Below are 23656 nucleotides of genomic sequence, written 5' to 3' on the forward strand. Positions count from 1 at the left end.
TCATCCATGGAATAGAGCCTCGGGATATCTGCCCAAGATGGTCAACAAAAGACAAGTGCCATGTTACTGCATCTATACGTGTTGTTGTAACAGAGTTTAATAAAAACATGGGTGAAGTGGACCACATGTCACCTCTGTCCAATGTCAAGCTGCACAAGGAAATAGACTGTCCGCACCATCCTATGTTGCTTTGATCTGGCTGCCACAAACATTTGGATCCAGTACAGGTCAGACCACCAGGCCTCTGGGAAACTAGCAAAAGTCCAGACTTTTTGCATACAAATGTATCTTTTTAGGGCCCAAGCACTATGACATCATAGTGCGTGAAGAGCCCTATGCTTTTCATAGGAATTATGTTTTTTTCACCATTTTGGGCTTATTGGGGGCATCAACATGCCCAAAAACATGAAAATTGGCAGACATTGAAATCCGTTGCCATTAGGATGGCCGAAAATCTGACATCTCACACGCTGCATTGCTCATACACACTTGCACGAATGACAGCTCATTAAACTAATCAAATTTCACGTTGCATGTCATGGGCTCAACTCAACAGGAAGTCAGTTATTTTGTCTGCCAAAACACACCAAAAGGAATTCAATACACTGTTTCTAGGGAATTTTGTAATCAACACCGAACCGGCCTATGTGATCTAAAGACATTGAGGATGCAAATTTTTTATCTCTCAAACTGGTTAGCTGTGACGATGCCTTAAACATACACTAAAAATATGGAACATCATATTGAGTGACATCACGTTCAGTGACATCACATTGAGTGACATCATAGCTTTGCCCAGGTGGTGATAGCGCAGGGTGCTTGGGCCCGCTCATTGTTGCTTCCAACTATATTACTTATTATATTATATTATAATTATAATTACATAACTATATTATATATTATTAAATAAAACTAAAACTCATTGTACTTCTATTGACAAAGCAAGACCCAGTGTCCATTACAAGGGACATGTTTAACTAATAAATAAATGACAGTTTTGAAAAAAAAAATCTGTGAGACATGTTTCTGACTTATTTTATATTTAAAAAAAGGTAAATATGAAAACTTTTTTTCTTTTGGGTCTCAGGAGGATATTGCAGCATAAATCATGTAAGAAAACCATGTTTACATTCTGAAAAGAAATGTTACTCATATAAACCTTTCACTCACGTCCACTTTGCATGTTTCAAATTAGCAATTAGACAGATAAACTTAGCAGGCTACAGCAGGTGGAGTGCAGAGTGTGGTTCTCATCATGCTCACTCTGCCACAACTAAACCCATCTGAGCCTGAGCTTCCTCCTGCAAGTGTCATAACACTTAAGGAGCATTTAAAAAACATAAATGTAACAATACAAGCTGGCTAAACTTCTAGCTATATTACATGTGCAACATCTTCCCCTGAAACCAAGACCAGGACGTCCCCTGCTCCAAAATTATTACAAACACCTTCAATAACGCGACAGCATTAGACATTTAGTGGAGAAACATTTATTTCACAGATATTTTTCCTAAATTTACAATATTAGACACCTTTAAATAAAGTAACAACACAAGTTTAGAAAAGAAATCCTATTATTTCACAAATTTCAAATTCAAAGTGTTAACACAAACTCAAGATTGTAATAACATTTTTATATTGGATGACAAAATAACCTGAAGACACAATATATGGCAAGCATGATACAAAATTATTTGAGGGGGGGGGGGGGTGAAAAAAACATTTGCCAAATCAATGATGCGAATCACGAATATCATTTCCATACCGGTGGAACTGGGGCTACTGTTGGTCGAAAAAGGAGAGAAGGAAGGCGTGTTCGAAAGCAGAGAGAGAAAAGGAAAGGCAAGAGTTTAGGAGTGATAGAAGGGACTTTGAATGTTGGGACTATGACAGGGAAGGCAAGAGAGTTGGTTGATATGATGCAGAGAAGGAAGGTGAATATACTGTGTGTCCAGGAGACCAGGTGGAAAGGTAGCAAGGCTAGAAGCTTAGGATCAGGGTTCGAATTGTTTTACCATGGTGTGGATAGGAAAAGAAATGGAGTAGGAGTTATTCTAAAAGAGGAGTTTGTAAGGAATGTTCTAGAGGTGAAAAGAGTATCAGACAGGGTGAAGAGTCTGAAGCTGGATATTGAAGGGGTGATGTTAAATGTTGTTAGTGGTTATGCCCCACAGGTAGGATGTGAGTTAGAAGAGAAGGAGAAATTCTGGAGTGAGTTAGATAAAGTGATGCAGAGCATACCCAAAGGTGAAAGAGTGGTGATCGGTGCAGACTTCAATGGACATGTTGGGGAAGGGAACAGAGATGATGAAAATGTGATGGGCAGGTTTGGTCTTCAGGACAGAAATGTAGAAGGACAGATGGTGGTGGACTTTGCAAAGAGGATGGAAATAGCAGTAGTAAATACTTTCTTCCAGAAGAGGCAGGAGCATAGGGTGACATAAGAGTGGAGGCAGAAGCACTCAGGTGGACTACATCTTGTGTCGACGTTGTAATCTGAAAGTCTGAAATCTGAAACTAATAGTAAAAGTGAGGTGAGAAGGGCGTTGAAGAGGATGAAGAGTGGAAAGGCTGTTGGTCCTGATGACATACCTGTGGAGGTATGGAAGTGCTTAGGAGAGGCAGTAGAGTTTCTAACTAGTTTGTTTAACAAGATCTTGGAGAGTCAGGGGATTCCAGAGGAATGGAGGAGAGGTGTATTGGTGCCAATTTTTAAGAACAAGGGAGATGTGCAAAGCTGTGGCAATTATAGAGGTATAAAGCTAATGAGCCAGACAATGAAGCTGTGGGAAAGAGTAGTGGAAGCTAGGTTAGGGGCAGAGGTGAGCATTTGTGAGCAGCAATATGGTTTCATGCCTAGAAAGAGTACATCAGATGCAGTATTTGCTTTGAGGATGCTGGTGGAAAAGTACAGAGAAGGTAATAAAGAGTTGCATTGTGTCTTTTTAGATTTAGAGAAACCTCCTCTTCCAAGCAGGTAGTAAACAACCAGATTCTTGGTGCATTAGGGTGGACTGGTCGGACACTGATGCTGGACGAGAAGGCCTGGCTTGCAGTCTTCACTGTAAAGGAGGAGAATATTTACATGAATATTTATTCTGACTGAATTGTATTGACATTTATTTACTGAATGGAATGAGTTATTAAAAGTAAATTTACACAATGTTTGTGTCAGTTTACACTTTGGAGAGTAAAAGCAGCTGTTAACGTGAAAGTCACTAGGATGTGTCTGGTTAACAGTGTCAGACACTAATGATGGGTCGGTCATGAACGATTTGTTCTTTTTGAACAGGCCTTTAATGTGACTCAGAAAAATGAGTAGTCTCAGATAGTGATTTGTTCAATTTCTACTGGACGCGCAAAGCATCGCAAAACCTCCGTAGGTTATGTACACTGTAAACCCGAATAAGTTGGCAAAACAAAAAAAAATTGAGGTAATCAGTTACATAAATTTTTTAAGTAACAATGTTTTTCAGTTTTAAGTAAACGGAACTATGAGTTTTTGAGTTTGTTGTACACATTCATATTAATTATTTACTTGCTTTATTGAGTAGCCTAACTCATACTATTTAATAGGGCTGGGCGATTTGGCCTAAAATCTAAATCTCGATTAATTGAACATTTTAACTCGATTACGATTAATGAACGATTATTCTATTAATTTTTTTGCACTCATAGTTCACTGACAAGTTTTGTACAGTAAATATACTAACATATTACAAGTGAGAGATTTTAGATTTTTGCTCTTGTTGCTCAGTTGTCTCAGTGTTTAAGCTCTCCATGCTCGACATGTCGGCGGAATAACGTAACGTAACTGAGCAGGGTCGCGGTAGTGTTTTTAAAGGGAAAGTAATTGAAATAATTGACCTGGGAAAATCTGATCGATTATAGGTTCTAAATGTCGATTTCGATTAATTGCCCAGTCCTACTATTTAATAGCAATTATCTTTATTTTTTGGTTGTTGCAAGTCAAATACATTGCTGTTGGTCTTTCGGCTGCTCCCAGCAGTGGGTCGCTACAGCAGACAATCCGGTCCACACACAAGCTTGGCACAGGTTTTACGTCAGATGTCCTTCCTGACACAACCCTCCCATTTTATTTGGGCTTGGGACAAGCACTTCATCCAGTTGTTGGGAATCGAACCCAGGCCTTTTGCATGGCAGGTGAAACACCTACCACTGAGCCACCAGTGCCTTAATGCCCTGATGACGTCAGACACAAAATCGCTGGTCTGAAAGATTTTAAGTTGGTGGAACTTTAAGGTGACAGTTACTGTTACTTAAGTACTTACAGATACTTAAAACATCAAATTTGTTCAGCTAACTTGAAACGTGTAATTTCTACAAACTCATAAATACCAAAAGTTCTAAATACTAATCAAGGTCTATTGATTTGAGCTAATTGTAATTATTTAAGTTAACAGGACTCAATATGTTTAATTACTTTGAGCGTTAGGGTTTACAGTGTACAGGAAACAGAATTGCCCAGTAAATCTCATGAGTCTTTTGGTCCAAATCGTTTCTTCATTGTTCATGTTATATTTACATAAATAAAATAAACATCAAACACAGTATTACATTGTGATGTAGACGTGCTGGAGGTCTGTTTATTAAAAATGTAACATTTTAATTTTTTCTGATCAAAATGAACAAATCTTTTTTTGAGTCTTTTCGTTCATTTGATCAGAAATAAATTAAAATGTTGTGTTTTCAATAAAAAGACCCCCAAACACGTCTACATACACAAACTTTGGTTATAGTTCCAATTATGAAAATATTACAATGTAACCAAGGACATATTATAATAAACAGAATGAGTAACTCATTTCTTATATCTTCTAGTCTGAGTCGTTCGTTCTTTTGAATCTATTGCACCGATCAGAGAGGCCAGATTGAGGTGGTTTGGACGTGTTCAGAGAAGAGATTGTGAATATATCGGTAGAAGGATGCTGAGGTTGGAACTGCCAGGCAGGAGGTCTAGAGGAAGACCAAAGAGGAGATTTATGGATGCAGTGAGAGAGGACATGAAGTTAGTTGGTGTGAGAGAAGAGGATGCAGAGGATAGAGTGCGATGGAGGGAGATGATTCACTGTGGCGACCCCTGAAAGGGAACAGCCCAAAGACAAAGAAGAAGAAGAACCGCATAGCGTCTATGGGAGTCACGTGACAACAACGAACGACTCGAGACTTGAAAACACATTGCTGAGAATCGTTCAGTACTGTTTCCTGTGTATATACGGAGGTTGTGCGATGGTTTGCGCATGCGCACCCAATAGAAAATGAACGAATCAGTAAATTCAAGAGTATCAGTGTTAACGGTACCGGAGACTCGCCTGAGGTTTGCGATAGACGAACTCGGCAGTCTAAATAAACGAGGCTTTGTTTACAGCAACAATAAAAATAAAATATACAATAAAACATCTCTTACCGTCATTGTGTCTTGAGCTTGTAGGTATTTTTTCTTGACACTGAAACACGATGCCAGTTTAGAATCAGCAGTCTTCTCCTGTGTCCCTCAGAGACTCGGTCTCCTCTCCTCCTCACCTGTAGCTCAGCGCTCGGTCTTTTCACTCCTCTCAATTCACACACCACCTATGCGCGCTACACGGTTAAAGGACGACTGCTTCCCATTGGCTGGTTCATATCACGTGACCCGTGTTTCCGATACCTGAGCAATAAACTCAGGCATGCAGCGCGTGATATATATCTCCGCCCCCAGCTTCTGATTCGCTGAAGTAAACGCGGGGAGCGCGGGAGTTTTCGCTTCAAAATGTAACCGCCCTGACATCCCAACCCCTGCTTTCCCTCCAAAATATTTCCTCAGTAATAGTTAGATGCCAAAAAAAAGTTTCATTGGAATCACCAAAATTATCATAAAAATCATAAAAAATCCCACAACCTGAACTGCTCTAAAACAGCTACACAGTAAACACATTATCCTTATGTCAGAATATGCATTAAAATAGCTGATGGCTATGGTGACATTTCAGAACAAATTTTATCAAAACTAAAAAAAAAAACTTTTTTTGGGTGTTTATAATGTGTGCATAGGCGCTGCACTGAGTATCAGTCTCTTAAATGTTCTGATTCCCATTATTTGAAGGGATAAAGCAGATAGGCTACTGTACGATGTAAGATAATGTGAGATACTACATGCTGTCTCACCTGTGCCACAATCTTTTAAAAAGTTATGAAAAAATGCTAAACTTTCATCTAGAACTTGAATGTCAAACTAATATAAAACTAATATGATTTACCTCAAAATTACAAATAAAAACATTAACCTTTATCTAATGAATTTCATGTTTAATTACAATTTATTATTGTCATTTTACATGACACAGCTTCTCACTTCCCTGACGAGGGAGTGATCGTAATATTGTTTATGATCACTATCCCATCCACGGGACACTAACATAATTACCAAAAATATTTCTCAATTGCACAGGTCTATCCCAAACAAAAGGTCAACAAGCCATACCTTGTTAGAAGGCAGAAAACCACACAAATTCAATGTTCTAAATCAATTTCAGATTAAATTACCACCGCAACATGTCCACTATCTGTGGGGGGAAGGGAGCATAACTCCCCATAGAGCCGAGCAGTCGCTCAGTGCAGCCAGAGCCTGCAGCTTAGAGTGGAACTCACAGGAACAGTTTGACTGAGCAGGATCAGAAGTTAAATATATAAACAATATAAAATAGGCCATCACACAGCTTTAATCATCCATATAGTCACTTAATTACCATGTCCCATTGTGTGATTTTCACATAGAGAATTTGCAGTCCTCCTGGCCATAGGCTTATATATTACAATGCAGAAAGCTCATTTACAGTTGTGTTTGTTGTGTTTTTTTTTGTTTTTTTTTTTTTTTTTTACATATATCTACCTAGAAAATTTAAAAGCATTTTGATCAAGAATTGTAACTGTTAATCCACTTTGTCACTCGATTCACCAGATACATGTCTTCTGATCACTTTTAAGTCAAAATAAAATTAAATCTAGGTGAGAATCAGTCTAGAGTTTGTCTCTATCAGTCTGCTTCAGTATTACTTATCTGTTTTTTTCTTAGCAAACTAAAAAGTGTTTCTTTTCCAATCACACCAAGCTCAATAATGTAGCCCTAATAACTTAAGATCTGCAACCATTTTATTTTGGGTATGCTTTTATCGGATTTGTCACGAAAACGGGGCGGTGAAAAATAAGGGGAGTATACAGTAAACAGTTTTGCACCATACGTAGATGAGTAAAAAACTGTAGTAAGTCCAGTATTACTGATCAGGAAGGTTGGCTCTGTGCTGGGGACTGGAACATTTGAAGCAGGTGGTGGAGAGTAGGATGCTGCTCAAAATGGCCTATCCCACCAACCAGTCATATGGTGGATACAACCATTGAGAGTACAACTGTGTATGGACAGTACCAGCACAGCTGATCTTCTGAGTCAGCAAAGAATTTGAGTTGCATACACTTAACTAATATCATTTTGCAAACACTCCCTACTGAAATGAGACTGAAGGCATGGTGTTGTTTAGTGAACACAGGCCCACAAATCTTCTTTGTCTTTCGGCTGTTCCCTTTCAGGGGTCGCCACAGCGAATCATTTGCCTCCATCTAACCCTATCCTCTGCATCCTCTTCTCTTACACCAACTAACTTCATGTCCTTTCTCACTGCATCCATAAATCTCCTCTTTGGTCTTCCTCTAGACCTCCTGCCTGGCAGTTCCAACCTCAGCATCCTTCTACCGATATATTCACAATCTCTTCTCTGAACATGCCCAAACCACCTCAATCTGGCCTCTCTGACTTTATCTCCAAAACATCTAACGTGGGTTGTCCCTCTGATAAACTCATTCTTGATCCTATCCATCCTTGTCACTCCCAAGGAGAACCTCAACATCTTCAGCTCTGCTACCTCCAACTCTGCCTCCTGTCTATTCTTCAGTGCCACTGTCTCTAAGCCGTAGAGCATCGCTGGTCTCACCACTGTCCTGTACACCTTTCCTTTACAGGCCCACAAATGATCTGATAAAATACTCCAAAAAAGTGTTTTATGATATTTGACCATTTGAATATTAAATGTTTCACTTTTAATCATTTCATCCTATTCAAAATTTGTATGACATGTGGCCATAATTAGTGTATTAACTAATTAGTTCTGCCCATAAATGTAGTATGTGAGGTTGTTGTTACCTTTACCTCTGACCTACAAATTCTAAACGGTTCACCCATGAGTCAGAGTGAATGTTTGTGCCAGGTGCTGAAATGAGCAGGGACGTCGCTTGGATGGCGGCATATTTTGCTCCAAAACCTGTATGTACCTTTCAGCATCGATGGTGCATTCACAGATGTGCAAGTTACCCTTACCATGGGCACTAACACACCCCATACCATCACAGATGCTGGCGTTTGAACTTTGCACTAAGAGCAATCTGGATGGTCCTTTTCCTCTTTAGGCCGGAGGAAGCGAGGTCCATGATATAACCGGTCTAAGGGGAAAAGTAATACTCTTCATCAAAATGACTTGGAAATGGCTGTTTCTATTTCATATTATTTTCTATCCATCTGTGCATTGTTTCCATTCATTTATGTATTTAGTCGATCATTTTGTTACTGCTTATTGAACATTTTGGTTTCCTTAGCTACAAGACATATTCAGACATGCCTAGGAATAGTCTCCATTTTATGTTAACTTCATTATAAATGTTTGGTTTACATATACATTCTGTCATTTATTTAAATATATTTTGTGTTTACATGTTTGAACAGTTTGAGAAATTGCATTTCCAATTTAGCAGGTAATTTTTTATCATCCATTCTCGTTACACGGATCCTGACATTTGAAGTCCCCACCGTGACCCTTCCCCTCCCCCACCCCTCAATCGATTGCGCAGTTAATTTTTCGAGCTGCCTGTTTCTATCGGTTCACCGCTGAGCCGTCAGTGTGTTGCGCACTTTCTAATTTTGTTTGCGGCGTCAAACTGAGCGCGGGAGGTGAGAGAGCTCGTGCCGCGGAGCGCCGGAGGAAATGGTAAGTTTACACCTTTTATACTGAACTCACTATATTTTAATGCCCAGTTAGGGTTACTCGCGTCATGTTTGCACATTATATTAGCGAGTTACGTTGCAATGTTTAAGTTTAATGTCACTACCGTTAGCTAACAATGACGCCGAGTTGCAGCTAATTAGTGGGTCTGCAGCTAATTAGAGGTTCTCATGTGGGTAGATATTGTACCGCTTCTCCTTATTATTAAAGTAAAATCACATGGTTACTGCGGAAGGACATTTTGTCCATCACTCCAGTGTTTCTGCTGGTAACATTTCCCGCCACGCCAAACTCTTGTCCTGCCTAAACCAGAGTGCAGGTGTGTTTCACATGGGTCAAGAGGATTGGCATGGCGGCAGGGGGAGGGGGGGAGGGGGTAGATCTCTTTACTATATAATGCAGCTTTAAGACCAGAAAATAGCATTTAGTTTCAGTCAAAATCTGATTCTCAGCATCCCAGGCTATCATGTCACAATGTCAGTTACATCAATATACTGCCAAATTATCCACTGGAACTTGAAATGCAGTGTAAAGTGATAATGTTGGTTGTTAAAGTGTGACTGACTGTTCCCCTTGTGCTGACAGGAGGATGACCCAAGTATTGACTCAAGTATTGACGCTGGTAGCAACACTGAATGCACAGGTAAGAAAGGGGAGATGTTATGACATGATAATATGACGTTGTATTGTGTGGGGTGTACTGTACTAAGTGTACTGTCAATGAATTATTAAAGTTCAAATATGTAACTTTAGAGAAAAAAGTTTTGCACACCCAAGGTAGAAAATGAAATGTTCAGTGTTGCCCCTATCAATGTTTTTTTTCTTCTTCTGTGTTAACACCCAACCCTAGCTCATTCCCTTTCAAGTTGTCCATCATAACAGGCAAGAAACCAAAACAAAAAACATGGGTGAATCTTTTAGGCTCCATTTAAAAATAATTAGCTTCTGCGATTGAGATTGCTTCGTATAGCGCCATCTTAATAGTCCATATTTGTTTGTTTTCCCCGTCTTAATAGTAATTCTAATAACTCCAGAACAGGGTGTAACCTAAAGCATCTGTAATGTGTCCCCTTCCATATAGAAATAAGGCATGTTCATTGCTTTCAGTAGTATGCAGAGATACAAATAACAGTAATCAGTAACAGTGAGTTTATTTGTAGTTATATTTATGAGTAATTTTATTGTTGTTTCAAAATTAACTTATATTTTGTTGATTTTGGTGTAACTACAGGTTTTGCCAAAATGGCCACACTGTTGGTTTATCCCAAATGAAGCAGTCTTTCAGAGTTTAGGCTATTTATATAAGGACAAAAATGAATCTACTGTAAATGAAACATTAGAGATTGAACAGACTCAAGTAGGATTGTTGATTCATTTTGAACCAAATTAACATTTTTTAATTGTATTTGCAGGTGCTGATGTGACAGAAGACTTTAAGCCTGATCAGAGCAAAGAGGTAGGATATGTCGTCATTTTGTATGACAGGATATTCCAATTTATATTCCATTTAGATGGTATTTTTAGCATTAATCATTAACCATGTTCACATATTACATTTTCGCAAAATAAAGGCAACACATTTACGTTCTTATGAGACTGTTGTCATTATAAGCAGACATCCTGGGATTGTTTGTCCAATGTGTAATATAGTGTTATGCAGCATCAAATTAGTGAACAGAATTAGTTTGTTCAGAGTAAAGCATGACTGGATAAACTGCGACATGTCTACTAAAAGATTGAGTCAAATGTCATGTTTTCAAGCTGCATGGGCTAAAAGGATGTTGTTATTGTCACAGCAGCAAGGATTCACTTCATGCAAAGGCCCTTTGCTATGGCGTTATAGTCCTGCGACATTCCTGAGCGTTAGGTCATTTTGAAGGCAGACAAAGCACTTAATGTGTGTGCAGTGTCTCCTCTGCGCCCTCAACAGCTCGGTTCTGCCCGTGCAGTGTCTCCTCTGCGCGCTAAATGGGTTTTCCGCGCGTGCATGCAACATCTCTTTTCTCTGCGCGCTTTCTTCTCTAATCAGCTGGCACTATCGACCGCATAACGGAATTAAATTTAATTTTATTTGTATAGTGCTTTTAAAATGGACATTGTATCAAAGCAGCTGTCCACAATCAAAAGAAAGTTATAGAAAATTAAAATTATATTATTATTATTATATATAATCGTATATAAATTAAAGCCAATCAGAAGTAGTGTGTACAAGTCTGTGATTGGCTAGTTTTGTGGCAGTTTTGTAACACTGGAAGTTGAGCACACACTGCAAACGAGTGTTGCATGCATGCGCGGAAAGCACGTTGAGTGTGCAGGGGACACGAGAAGCTAAAAATAGTTTGGAAATACAAGGGATTTGACTTAACAGTGGTCAACATTTTTAAACTATAGTTTCTGTTTGCAGACTCAAAGTCGTCACTCGCTTCGTCTTCAGAAACTAAGAACACATCATAATTTGTGTCTGCAACGTTATGAGAAGTGTTTAAATGAGACCCTGAATACAAAGGTTAGTTGTACTATGCCTTCTTATGATGAATTTAAGAGTAAGAGAAGTCAAATAACTCTTTTTCTGTCGTTATATGCTTTTGTGTGTGCCATTAGTAAATATAATGTCATTTTAGTCATACACGTTCACAAAGGCTTTCAAGGTTTGTATAGTTAGAGATGCAATGATAGATTCTTCAATTAATTTAGGTATACCATTGTCTAGGTAGTGATGTATGATAGTGTTTAGTTTAGAAGATGATTTTAGTTAAATGATAGCAGTAAGAGAGGTAGTTGTAGCAGCAGCAGCATTCTAACATTTTAGAATGGAAAATAATGGGAGTGCACATGACCACAAGGTCAGTGCTCAAATCTCAGACTTGGGATTCGACCACTGACCTTGTGGTCATGTGCACTCCCATTATTTTCCATTCTAAAATGTTAGAATGCTGCTGCTGCTGCTGCTACAACTACTTCTACTATCACAGCTGCTACTAATACCAGTACTGCTGCTGCCACCACTACTATTGCTGCTAATATTTATCTTTAAATGCTTGATTATGATTTAACAAAATATTCAACAACTTAACTCTTTTTTTAGCTAAACAGACCAATGCTTGGATCCACAACAAAACGATCTCCGTTACCATCAAGTTCTGAGGTCAGTGAGGATGAATATATTGCATCAGTTGAAGAAACAGAAAGTGACAGTTTAGCAGAAAATAACAAACGGCAGAAGATTAAGAAACAAAAGGTACGGAAATTTTTTTTAGCTGCTTCTAAAGTACTCAAGAGAAAGTGTACGACACATTCCAGTTTGCTGACTGAGAACAGAGCCTCGTCTCCACCTGATGCTAATAACAACAGAGCCTCGTCTCCACCTGATGCTAATAACAACAGAGACTCGTCTCCACCTGATGCTAAAAACAACAGAGACTCGTCTCCACCTGAAGCTAATAACAGAGACTCGTCTCCACTCGATGCTAATAACAACAGAGACTCGTCTCCACCTGATGCTAAAAACAACAGAGACTCGTCTCCACCTGATGCTAAAAACAACAGAGACTCGTCTCCACCTGATGCTAAAAACAACAGAGACTCGTCTCCACCTGATGCTAAAAACAACAGAGACTCGTCCCCACCTGATGCTAAAAACAACAGAGACTCGTCTCCACCTGATGCTAAAAACAACAGAGACTCGTCTCCACCTGATGCTAATAACAACAGAGACTCGTCTCCACCTGATGCTAAAAACAACAGAGACTCGTCTTCACCTGATGCTAAAAACAACAGAGACTCGTCTCCACCTGATGCTAAAAACAACAGAGACTCGTCTCCACCTGATGCTAAAAACAACAGAGACTCGTCTCCACCTGATGCTAAAAACAACAGAGACTCGTCTCCACCTGAAGCTAATAACAGAGACTCGTCTCCACCTGAAGCTAATAACAGAGACTCGTCTCCACCTGAAGCTAAAAACAACAGAGACTCGTCTCCACCTGATGCTAAAAACAACAGAGACTCGTCTCCACCTGATGCTAAAAACAACAGAGACTCGTCTCCACCTGATGCTAAAAACAACAGAGACTCGTCTCCACCTGATGCTAAAAACAACAGAGACTCGTCTCCACCTGATGCTAAAAACAACAGAGACTCGTCTCCACCTGATGCTAAAAATAACAGAGACTCGTCTCCACCTGATGCTAAAAATAACAGAGACTCGTCTCCACCTGAAGCTAAAAATAACAGAGACTCGTCTCCACCTGAAGCTAACAACAGAGACTCGTCTCCACCTGATGCTAATAACAACAGAGACTCGTCTCCACCTGACCCGGGTGACACTAGAGACTCCTCTTCAACTGATAGTTCTGATGTGACGGTGATGACACTAAAAAAGAAAGACCATGGCGGCAGACTGTACAACAAAAAGTTCTACTGTGGCAGGAATCTTGATGAGATCAACATTGATCCACAAGGTAAAACAGGCCCGTGTAAATAAGTCATTTACACACACATACACATGTCGATGCCAAGGGGATTATCAATTAAAAAAATTCAAAATAACCGTATAGCAGTACAGGTGCTCGAAAAATTAGAATATTGTGCAAAGGTTTATTCATTTCAGTAATGCAACTTAAAAGGTGGAATTAAAATATGTGAGAGACTCATTACATGCAAAGCAAGATTGTTCAAGCCATGATTTGTAATAATTGAGATGATTATAGCTTACAGCTCATGAAAACCCGAAATCCACAATCTCAGAAAATTTGAATATTACATGCAATCAACAAAACAATGATGGCTGCAAAAGGGGCCCAAACCAAGTACTGAGTACATATGCATACTTATACTTTTTAGAGGTTCGATATGTTCTATGTACAATTACTGCCACAATGCGGCGTGGCATGGAAGTTATCAGCCTGTGGCACTGCTGAGGTGTTATGGAAGACCAGGATGCTTCAATAGCAGCCTTCAGCTCTTCTGCATTGTTCGGTCTCATGTCTCTCATATGTCTCTTGACAATGCCCAACAGTTTTGAATGGCCTTTTCCTGACAATCCTCTCCAGGCTGTGGTCATCCCTGATGCTTGTGCACCTTTTTCTTCCACATTTTTCTCTTCCACATAACTTTCTATTAATATGCTTTGATACAGCACTTTGGAAACGTCCAACTTCTTTTGCAATTACCTTTTGAGGCTTTCCTTCCTTATGGAGGATGTCAATTATGGTTTTCTGCATAACTGTCAGGTCAGCAGTCTTTCCCATGATTGTGCTTCCTACTGAACCAGACTGAAAGACCATTTAAAGGCTCAGGAACCCTTTGCTGATTAAAGTTAGACACTTTGAGCCTAGAATATTGAACATTTTCACAATATTCAATTTTTCTGAGATTGTGGATTTGGGGTTTACATGAGCTGTAAGCCATAATCATCTCAGTTATGACAAATCATGGCTTAAACTATCTTGCTTTGCATGTAATGAGTCGATCTCATATATTTCACCTTTAGGTTGCATTACTGAAATAAATTACTCATTACATTACATTATTATATTACTCAAATGAAATTTTGCACGATATTCTAATTTTTCGAGTTCACCGTTAGATTAAATTTTTACACCTTTAATGTGATGTGTGTTGCTTTCTTAACAATGCTCATGTTCTAATGTTTTTATGTGGTTGCTGTGGTTTCCAGAGAATTTAGCTGTGGACAGCGATGCATCAGATACTGAAGTTGAGGATCACATGAGTGATTTGGATGCTGCATCTTCAATCTCAGTTTCATCTACACAATCATCAGGTATGTAGGCAACTATTCTTCTTCTTTGTCTTTCGGTTGTTCCCTTTCAGGTGTCGCCACAAAGAATCATCTGCCTTCATCTAACCCTGTCCTCTGCATCTTCTTCTCTCACCCCAACTAACTTGCCAACTAACATGTCCTCTCTCACTGCATCCATAAATCTCCTCTTTGGTCTTCCTCTAGACCTCCTGCCTGGCAGTTCAAACCTCAGCATCCTTCTACCGATATATTCACAATCTCTCCTCTGAACATGTCCAAACCACCTCAATCTGGCCTCGCTGACTTCATCTCTAAAACATCTAACGTGGGTTATCCCTCTGATGAACTCATTCTTGATCCTATCCATCCTTGTCACTCTTAAAGAGAACCTCAACATCTTCAGCTCTGCTACCTCCAACTCTGCCTCCTGTCTTTTCTTCAGTGCCACTGTCTCTAAGCCGTAGAGCATTGCTGGTCTCACCACTGTCCTGTACACCTTTCCTTTCATTCTCGCTGATACTCTTTTATCGCACAACACACCTGACACTTCTCTCCACCCATTCCAACCTGCCTGTACTCGCCTCTTTACCTCCTTTCCACACTCCCCGTTGCTCTGGACCGTTGACCCCAAGTACTTAAAATCCTGCACCTTCTTTACCTCTGCTCCCTGTAGCCTCACCGTTCCTCTTGGGTCCCTCTCATTCACACACATGTATTCTGTCTTGCTAACCTTCATTCCTCTGCTTTCCAGAGCATACCTCCACTTCTCCAAATTTTTCTCCACCTGTTCCCTACTCTTGCTACAAAGCACAATGTCATCTGCAAACTTCATAGTCCATGGGGACTTCTGTCTTACCTCATCTGTCATCCTGTCCATCACCAGAGCAAACAAAAAAGGGCTCAGAGCCGATCCTTGATGCAGACCCACCTCCACCTTAAACTCTTCTGTCACACCTACAGCACATCTCACCACTGTCTTACAGCTCTCATACATGTCCTGCACCACTCTAACATACTTCTCTGCCACTCCAGACTTCCTCATACAATACCACAGCTCCTCTCTTGGCACCCTGTCATACGCTTTCTCTAAATCTAAAAAGACACAATGCAACTCCCTGTTACCTTCTCTGTACTTCTCCGCCAGCATCCTCAAAGCAAATACTGCATCTGATGTACTCTTTCTAGGCATAAAACCATATTGCTGCTCACAAATGCTCACCTCTGCCCTTAACCTAGCTTCCACTACTCTTTCCCACAGCTTCATTGTCTGGCTCATTAGCTTTATACCTCTATAATTGCCACAGCTTTGCACATCTTTTTTGTTCTTAAAGATCGACACCAATACACTTCTCCTCCATTTCTCTGGAATCCTCTCACTCTCCAAGATCTTGTTAAACAAACTAGTTAGAAACTCTACTGCCACCTCTCCTAAGCACTTCCATACCTCCACAGGTATGTCATCAGGACCAACAGCCTTTTCACTCTTCATCCTCTTCAACGCCCTTCTCACCTCACTTCTACTAATATTTGCTACTTCCTGTTCCACAACAGTCACCTCTTCTATTCTTTGTTCTCTTTCGTTTTCCTCATTCATCAACTTTTTCTTTCATTTTCCTCATTCATCAACTAGGTATGTAGGCAACTATGAGGGAGAATAATCATAGAACTTTTACTTAAGTAAAAAGTTCTGTGTTCATTCACCATTGGTGTTAAACTAAGAATACTGCAATACTATGAAACCAGCATATTTTACTGTTGCAACCATGGTGTTTTGATTTCAGCAAGCAAACCAAAAATAATGACTATATATATATGCAAGAAAATACATAATGTACCTTTGACAAGCACAGTAATAACAGTCATTAGGTTCAGCTTAATTAATTGTGTGTGTACACATACAAGGAATTTGTCTCTGGTTTTGACATTACTCTCAGTGCACTTACATTGGACTTATATTTCAACTGAGAACAAACAAAACATATATAGGTATAGAAATGTTATAAAAAGCACTAATGAATCAAACTGCTGCCTTCGTAATCTCTTCCTGTCCACTTCGGTGACTGGTCTAAACTAGAACAAAGAACAAATTACTGCAGCATTGATCTGGATCAGCCCCTGACAATAGTAGACGATATTAGTAGTAGTAATAATACTAATTTACTAAAATAGAGCTTTCATTTTTACAGGCAAGTCAAGGGTAAAAAGGAAGTTTACTCCTGAAGTTGGACAAAACAAGTATCTACGTCCAGCCAAAATTAGCAATATTTAAAGTATGTGGAAAGAAAAGTGATGTTTATGGAAATGTTTTCACTTGTAAAGAGAGCACACAATGTACAGTGCCATTTTTTGCCTTTATTATTTGGGTACTTTTTATTTTAATTTAGTTATAGTTCCTAATATAGTTCCTGTGGTTTAAAGACACTATACCAGAAACGTCTGGTTCCCAACAGACAGTAGGAATACAGTGGTGTGAAAGTGTTTGCCCTTTTACTGATTTCTTATATTTTTGCATGTTGGTCACACTTTTAATGTTTCAGATCATCAAACAAATTTAAATATTAGTCAAAGATAATACAAGTAAACACTTCATGCAATTTTTATTATTAAGGGAAAACAAAATCCAAAACTACATATCCTACATATCCCTGTGTGAAAGTGTTTGCCCCTAAACCCATGGACAACAACCAAATCACTCCTTCAACCACTGCCCACAATCTTGGGGTAACCGTGGACAATCATCTGTCATTTTCCCCACACATCGCTAACCTTACTCGCTCTTGTCGATTTCTTCTTTACAATATCAGAAGAATTCGCCCATTTCTTTCTTCACAGGCTACTCAGGTGCTTGTTCAGTCCCTTGTTATTTCAAGACTGGACTACTGCAACTCACTCCTGGCAGGCCTGCCTCTGTCCACGATTCGTCCTCTGCAACTGATCCAGAATGCAGCAGCACGACTCGTTTTTAACCTTCCCAAGTTCTCCCACACCACCCCACTCCTCCGCTCCCTGCACTGGCTTCCTGTAGCTGCCCGCATCAAATTCAAAACACTGATGCTTGCCTACAAAGCCAAAAATGGCCCAGCACCCACTTACCTCTCTGCGCTAATTACACCACGCACTGCACCACGTTGCCTCCGATCCTCCAGCACTGCTCGCCTCATCCCACCATCTCTCAGGGATCGAGGGCGGCATTCATCCAGGCTCTTTTCTGTTCTGGCACCTAGGTGGTGGAATGAACTTCCTCTAGATGTCCGTACATCAGAGACTTTGACTATCTTTAAACGACGACTCAAGACACATCTGTTTCTCCAGTACTTGGACTAACCCCCCCCCCCCCCCCCCCCCAAAAAAAAAGAAGAAGAAAAAAAAAAAAAAACTCTTCTCAGATGTGTTGGACTAATGGTACTTAGTTATTAACCTAGTTAACCCAGTGTAAGTATGTATCCAATGTTGTAAACATTAAAGCACTTCTTGTAAGTCGCTCTGGATAAGAGCGTCTGCCAAATGCCTAAATGTAAATGTAGATGTAAACCTAATAACTGCTTGGGCCGCCCTTAGCAGCAACAACTGCAATCAAGTGTTTTCAATAACATGCATTGAGTCTGTTACAGCATTGTGGAGGAATTTTGGCCCACTCATCTTTGCCGAATTGTTGTAATTCAGGTTAATTGGAGGGTTTTTGAGCATGAATCACCTTTTTAAGGTCAAGCTACAGCATCTCAATTGGATTCAGGTCAGCACTTTGACTAGACCACTCCAAAGTCTTCATTTTGTTTTTCTTTAACCATTCAGAAGTGGACTTGCTGGTGTGCTTTGATCAGAATTCATGGTTCCATTTATCACAGCAAGTCTTCCAAGTCCTGAAGCAGCGAAACAGCCCCAGACCATCACACTACCACCATATTTACTGTTGGTATGATGCTCTTTGTCTGAAACATGGTGTTACTTTTACGCCACACATAATGTGACACACACCTTCCAAAACGTTCATCTTTTGTCTCATCAGTCCACAGAGTATTTTCCCAAAAGTCTTGGGGATCATCAAGATGTTTTCTGGCAAAACTGAGACGAGCCTTTCTGTTCTTTTTGCTCAGCAGTGGTTTTTGTCTTGGAACTCATGCAAACCATTTTTGCCTCCAGTCTCTTTCTTATGGTCATGAACACTCACCTTTAATGAGGCATGTGAGGCCTGCAGTTCTTTGGATGTTATTGTGGGATCTTTTGTGACCTCTTGGATGAGTTGTTGGATTTGTTTTTTAATTTCTTTGGATCTCGGCATGATGTCTGTCTAGCTTTTGAGAATCTTTTGGTCTACTTCACTTTGTCAGGCAGGTCCTATTTAAGTTATTTATTTTTCAGGCCTGGGTGTGGCTAGAGAAATTGAACTCAGGTGTGATAAACCAGTTTTCCCTTAATAATAAAAACTGCATGATGTGTTTACTTGTGTTATCTTTGACTAATATTTAATTAGTTTTGATGAAAATTAAAGTGTGGCAAACATGCAAAGAAATCAGTAAAGGGGCAAACACTTTTTTCACACCACTTTACAGTATATTCAAAGTCCTTCTCAATTTTGTTCACCTGTTTTAATAGGAAGTTCAGATGAAGAGATGTCTCTGGTCATTGAGGACTCTGGCGAGTCACACACAACAAAAGGTAAGCTGTTCAATGTTTTCTCTAGTGACTTATGAGTGGGTTTTTGCACAAATGAAGGCTTGTAACAGCATCCCATCAGTCTTTGAGAAAAATCAACAAACTGTCGTGACCTAACAACCATCTAGTGTGTCCTAGCAGTCCCTTAGTGCATGTGACCAGATACTAGATACAGTATGCTAAAGCAACCACCTAGGACAGCATGGCGAAACACAGAAATCTTCAGTCTAGCAACTAAAACTGACTAATAGAAGTGCTACACCACTTTGCATTTACTACTGCTATTGCTGTTAATCCTGGTTCTAGTCTACTGTAAACCTCATCTCCATTGATACTTCTGCACCTTCCACCAATATTTCTGCTGCTGTCTCTATTCGTGGTATTGACTCTTTTGCTCTAAAATATGTCTGGTGGTGCTATTATAGGTCATTCAATTAGTTGTTCAAGTTTTGTGTGCTGTACTTGAAATGTTGTGATTTTTAGCCTTATTACAGAACATGTAACTACACAAAAATCTTGTGTTCCTCCTTTTTAAGAACATTAAATGACTGTCTCCTTTTTCTCAGAGTCATCACAAACCAAAAGAAGGAAGTGGACCAAAGAAGAAATCCAGGCAGTGGAGAAGACACTTATGGACTACATCAGCTCTGGGAAAGTTCCTCGGAAAGCCCAGTGTCTTGAATGCATTAAAACTTCACCAATAGCACTTAAAGGGAGGAGTTGGGAGGGGGTGAAATTTTACGTGAAAAACCGCATTGATGCTTTAAAGCGAGATTCTGTGAAAATAAGGTAAGCGTTGACATTTCTCCACTGTTGGTGGTGTCTGTAGTTTTTTTTCATCGTTACACTAGCTTAACCTGTGGTTACACAATAATACTATGCTACACACTGCATGCACTCCGAGTGGGCATGTACAGAATTGTACAATACTCGGCTACATGTGATGCAGTGAATTTTGTTTAAAGATATTTTGAATATTGGTCCAGGTATCAAACATACATAGGCAATGTGTATTTGGTTTGCGCTGCACTTGAGTACAATTTGAGGCAACTGTTCTTTGTTGGAGTATTTCCATTTTGTGTTACCTTTACTACAATTCAGGGGAAGATATTTTACTTTTATGGAATTTCTTTTACAGCATAATTTGCTGATTTTTTTTATTTACATTTTTTGGCAGATTATTTTGTAGATGTAGATTATTTAAAATCTATAATATAATGGAAATATTATATTATATATAAATAATATATATAATATAAATATATAAACAAATAATATAATATTATATATATAAAATGCTGCTGTGTTATGGACTCACCCCCTGTCCCAAAATCTGCACTAAGAAAAATGCTATGCTTTTAAAATGAGCCTCAACAAATTCAGTAAGGTTTAAAAACTTATTGTTTTTTAATGGAGGTATTTCACATTTGTATGTACTCTTGTCATATATGTATGAATACATTGATACACAATTGTTGGTGGACCAAATAAAATAAACGATGATAAATATACATCCACTGTCGTACATGTACTATAGCACAAGGCTGGAGGCATGTATATGTTTGTAGATTGTATGTCTGTCCATTTCTTGTGAATGCAATACCTCAGTAATCCTTTGAGGGAATTTGTTCAAATTTGGCAAAGAGTCTTTTGGATGCACTGATTTTAAACTAAGTCTGGACAAAAATGTATGTAAACTGGAACTTGAGTCAGACAGCAAGTATAGTTTTTATTTAAAACTCTCATTACACTGGAAATTAATTTACATTTATATTATACAGTGCAATCGTATTAGAGGTTGTAATCTGTAATTGTAGTAATGCAGTTGTAATCAATGCATTGCTATAAAAAAAACAATAATTTTTTATAATCCAAACTTATTACTTATTATTACTTAGGGTTGTAAATATATATATTAATAAATCTAATGTGGTAAAGAGGTAAATGTTTACCAACGCCACCTGGTGGATGCTTTTAATAAGACACAATAGCAAAGTCCCCACCGGTACAGAAAACCTGACAAAAACTGAACTTTATAAATTTAAGATATTTTGATACTAAAGTAGATTTTTGGGATTGCAAAAATTTGTAAGGTATAACCATGCCTTAATTATGCTGCTATTACATTTAGAAAACCATGGTCCCCATGGTTCACCACCTAGTCTGGAAGTCCTCATGTTGTAGGAAAAACAAGTATGTGTGAGTGTGTGTGTGTGTGTATCTGTGAGTGTGTGTGTGTGTGTATCTGTGTGTGTGTGTGTATCTGTGAGTGTGTGTGTGTGTATCTGTGAGTGTGTGTGTGTGTGTGTGTGTATCTGTGTGTGTGTGTGTGTGTGTGTATCTGTGAGTGTGTGTGTGTGTATCTGTGAGTGTGTGTGTGTGTATCTGTGAGTGTGTGTGTGTGTGTGTGTGTGTGTGTGTGTGTATCTGTGAGTGTGTGTGTGTGTGTGTGTGTGTGTATCTGTGAGTGTGTGTGTGTGTGTGTGTGTATCTGTGTGTGTGTGTGTATCTGTGAGTGTGTGTATCTGTGAGTGTGTGTGTGTGTATCTGTGAGTGTGTGTGTGTGTGTGTGTGTATCTGTGAGTGTGTGTGTGTGTGTGTGTATCTGTGAGTGTGTGTGTGTGTATCTGTGAGTGTGTGTGTGTGTGTGTATCTGTGAGTGTGTGTGTGTGTGAGTGTGAGTGTGTGTGTGTGAGAGAGAGAGAGAGTGTGTGTGTGAGTGTGTGTATCTGTGAGTGTGTGTGTGTGTGAGTGTGTGTATCTGTGAGTGTGTGTGTGTGTGTGTGTGTGTATCTGTGAGTGTGTGTGTGTAATAATATAAATTGTTCTAATTCTTGAATGAATTGTGCCCGGGCGCATGCGCAGTGTGTGTGTGAATAAGTTCTCGCTCACCCCAACAAAGACGCGGTCCATTACTCCGGTGTGTGCGGGGTTACTCCCGGTCACATCCACAGCCCGACCCCAGACCCGGAGCGCGTGAGAGAACTCCTCCCGGTGTGTGTGTGTGTGTGTGTGTGTGTGTCCGGTCTGAGCGGAGAGAGACTGACGGAGCTGTTACCGTCTCGCGCTCCGGGATGCTGCTGCCGCTTTGTGCCGAGAGCTCGGGGGCGGGGCTTACCGACACATCAATCACCCGCAGACCACGCCCACCGGGAAGAAGAATAACCCGGCACGCCTGTTAGGGCTTTAAATGCGCGTTCACGGAGCGGACAAGGTGCGCGTTCACGAAGGGAGCAGTGTGAGGTTATACTGGACTGAATGTCTGGACTCCTTATTACATATAGATTTATTATTTATTACTGTTACTGTACTAGTGTGTGTTTTTACTCTTATCGGCCTTATTACTCAGCTCTGGATATTTAAATGTACACACACACACACACACACACGTCTTTATTGAACACACTCATTAAACATAAATAAGTGGAAGAAGTGAATGAATGGCCCGTTCTCCCTGGCAGAACTTCTTTAGCTCGGTTCCTCTTCATGTCACTCCACAGCATCTCCATTGTGTCGAGGTCTGGGCTCTGACTCGGCCGCTCCAAAGGGAGGATTCAGTTTTCCTGAAGCCGTTCTGTTGTGGACTCGCCCCGGGGTTTGGGGTCTTTGTCCTGTGGCATCACCCGACTTCTAGTTCCAGCTGACGTACAGACATTCTCACATTATTCCCAAGAATCTTTTGATACACTTGGGAATTCATTTCCTCCCTTATGACTACAAGCTGGCCAGCAGGTCTAATCATGATGTTTCCATACCTAGGGTTGGGAGGATGTTCTCATGATGATGCACTGTGCCCTTTTCATACCAGATGTAGTGCTGTGTGTTCTTTCCAAACAGTTCAATCTTAATTTCATCAGTGGAGTGTCAGTGTTCTCTTCCACAAACTTCAGGCCTGCAGCAATGTTCTTTGTAATAAGCAGCGGCTTCCTTTGTGGTGTCCTGCCATGGAAACTTTACTCATTTAGTGTTTTACCTTCTGTAGACTCCTGAACACAGATGTTATTCAGTTCCAGTGATGCCCTCAACTCTCTGGCTGTCACTCAGGGTTCTCTCTGTACCTCAGTGTTGAGTCTTTGTGACTCTTTCCAGCTTTATGTAAATCAACCGTTCTTGATCATATATTCTCTAAAAGCTCCTTTTGGTGAGGCATGGATCACATTCATCTATTCCTCTTGTTTGGAGCGAACTCAAAAAGTTG

General features: G+C 39.8%; 1 protein-coding gene and 1 long non-coding RNA gene across 2 annotated transcripts in view; one reads left to right on the forward strand and one right to left on the reverse strand.

Annotated features, from left to right (window-relative positions):
• myo10l3 (myosin X, like 3) overlaps positions 1-22535 on the reverse strand; it is an 89233-nt gene extending 66698 nt beyond the window's left edge. The window contains exon 1 of the mRNA XM_053490567.1: positions 22351-22535. Coding sequence (XP_053346542.1) covers positions 22351-22371 — 21 coding nt within the window. The 5' untranslated portion in view covers positions 22372-22535. The remainder of the gene's footprint in view (positions 1-22350) is intronic.
• LOC128516586 (uncharacterized) lies at positions 10454-12550 on the forward strand. The gene is made up of 3 exons (XR_008356765.1): positions 10454-10500; positions 11449-11550; positions 12130-12550. It is a non-coding gene; the product is annotated as an uncharacterized LOC128516586 (long non-coding RNA).
• Positions 22536-23656: the final 1121 nt, after the last annotated feature.

This window comes from Clarias gariepinus, unplaced genomic scaffold (genome assembly GCF_024256425.1).
Source record: "Clarias gariepinus isolate MV-2021 ecotype Netherlands unplaced genomic scaffold, CGAR_prim_01v2 scaffold_29, whole genome shotgun sequence".
Classification (NCBI taxonomy): Eukaryota; Metazoa; Chordata; class Actinopteri; order Siluriformes; family Clariidae; genus Clarias; species Clarias gariepinus.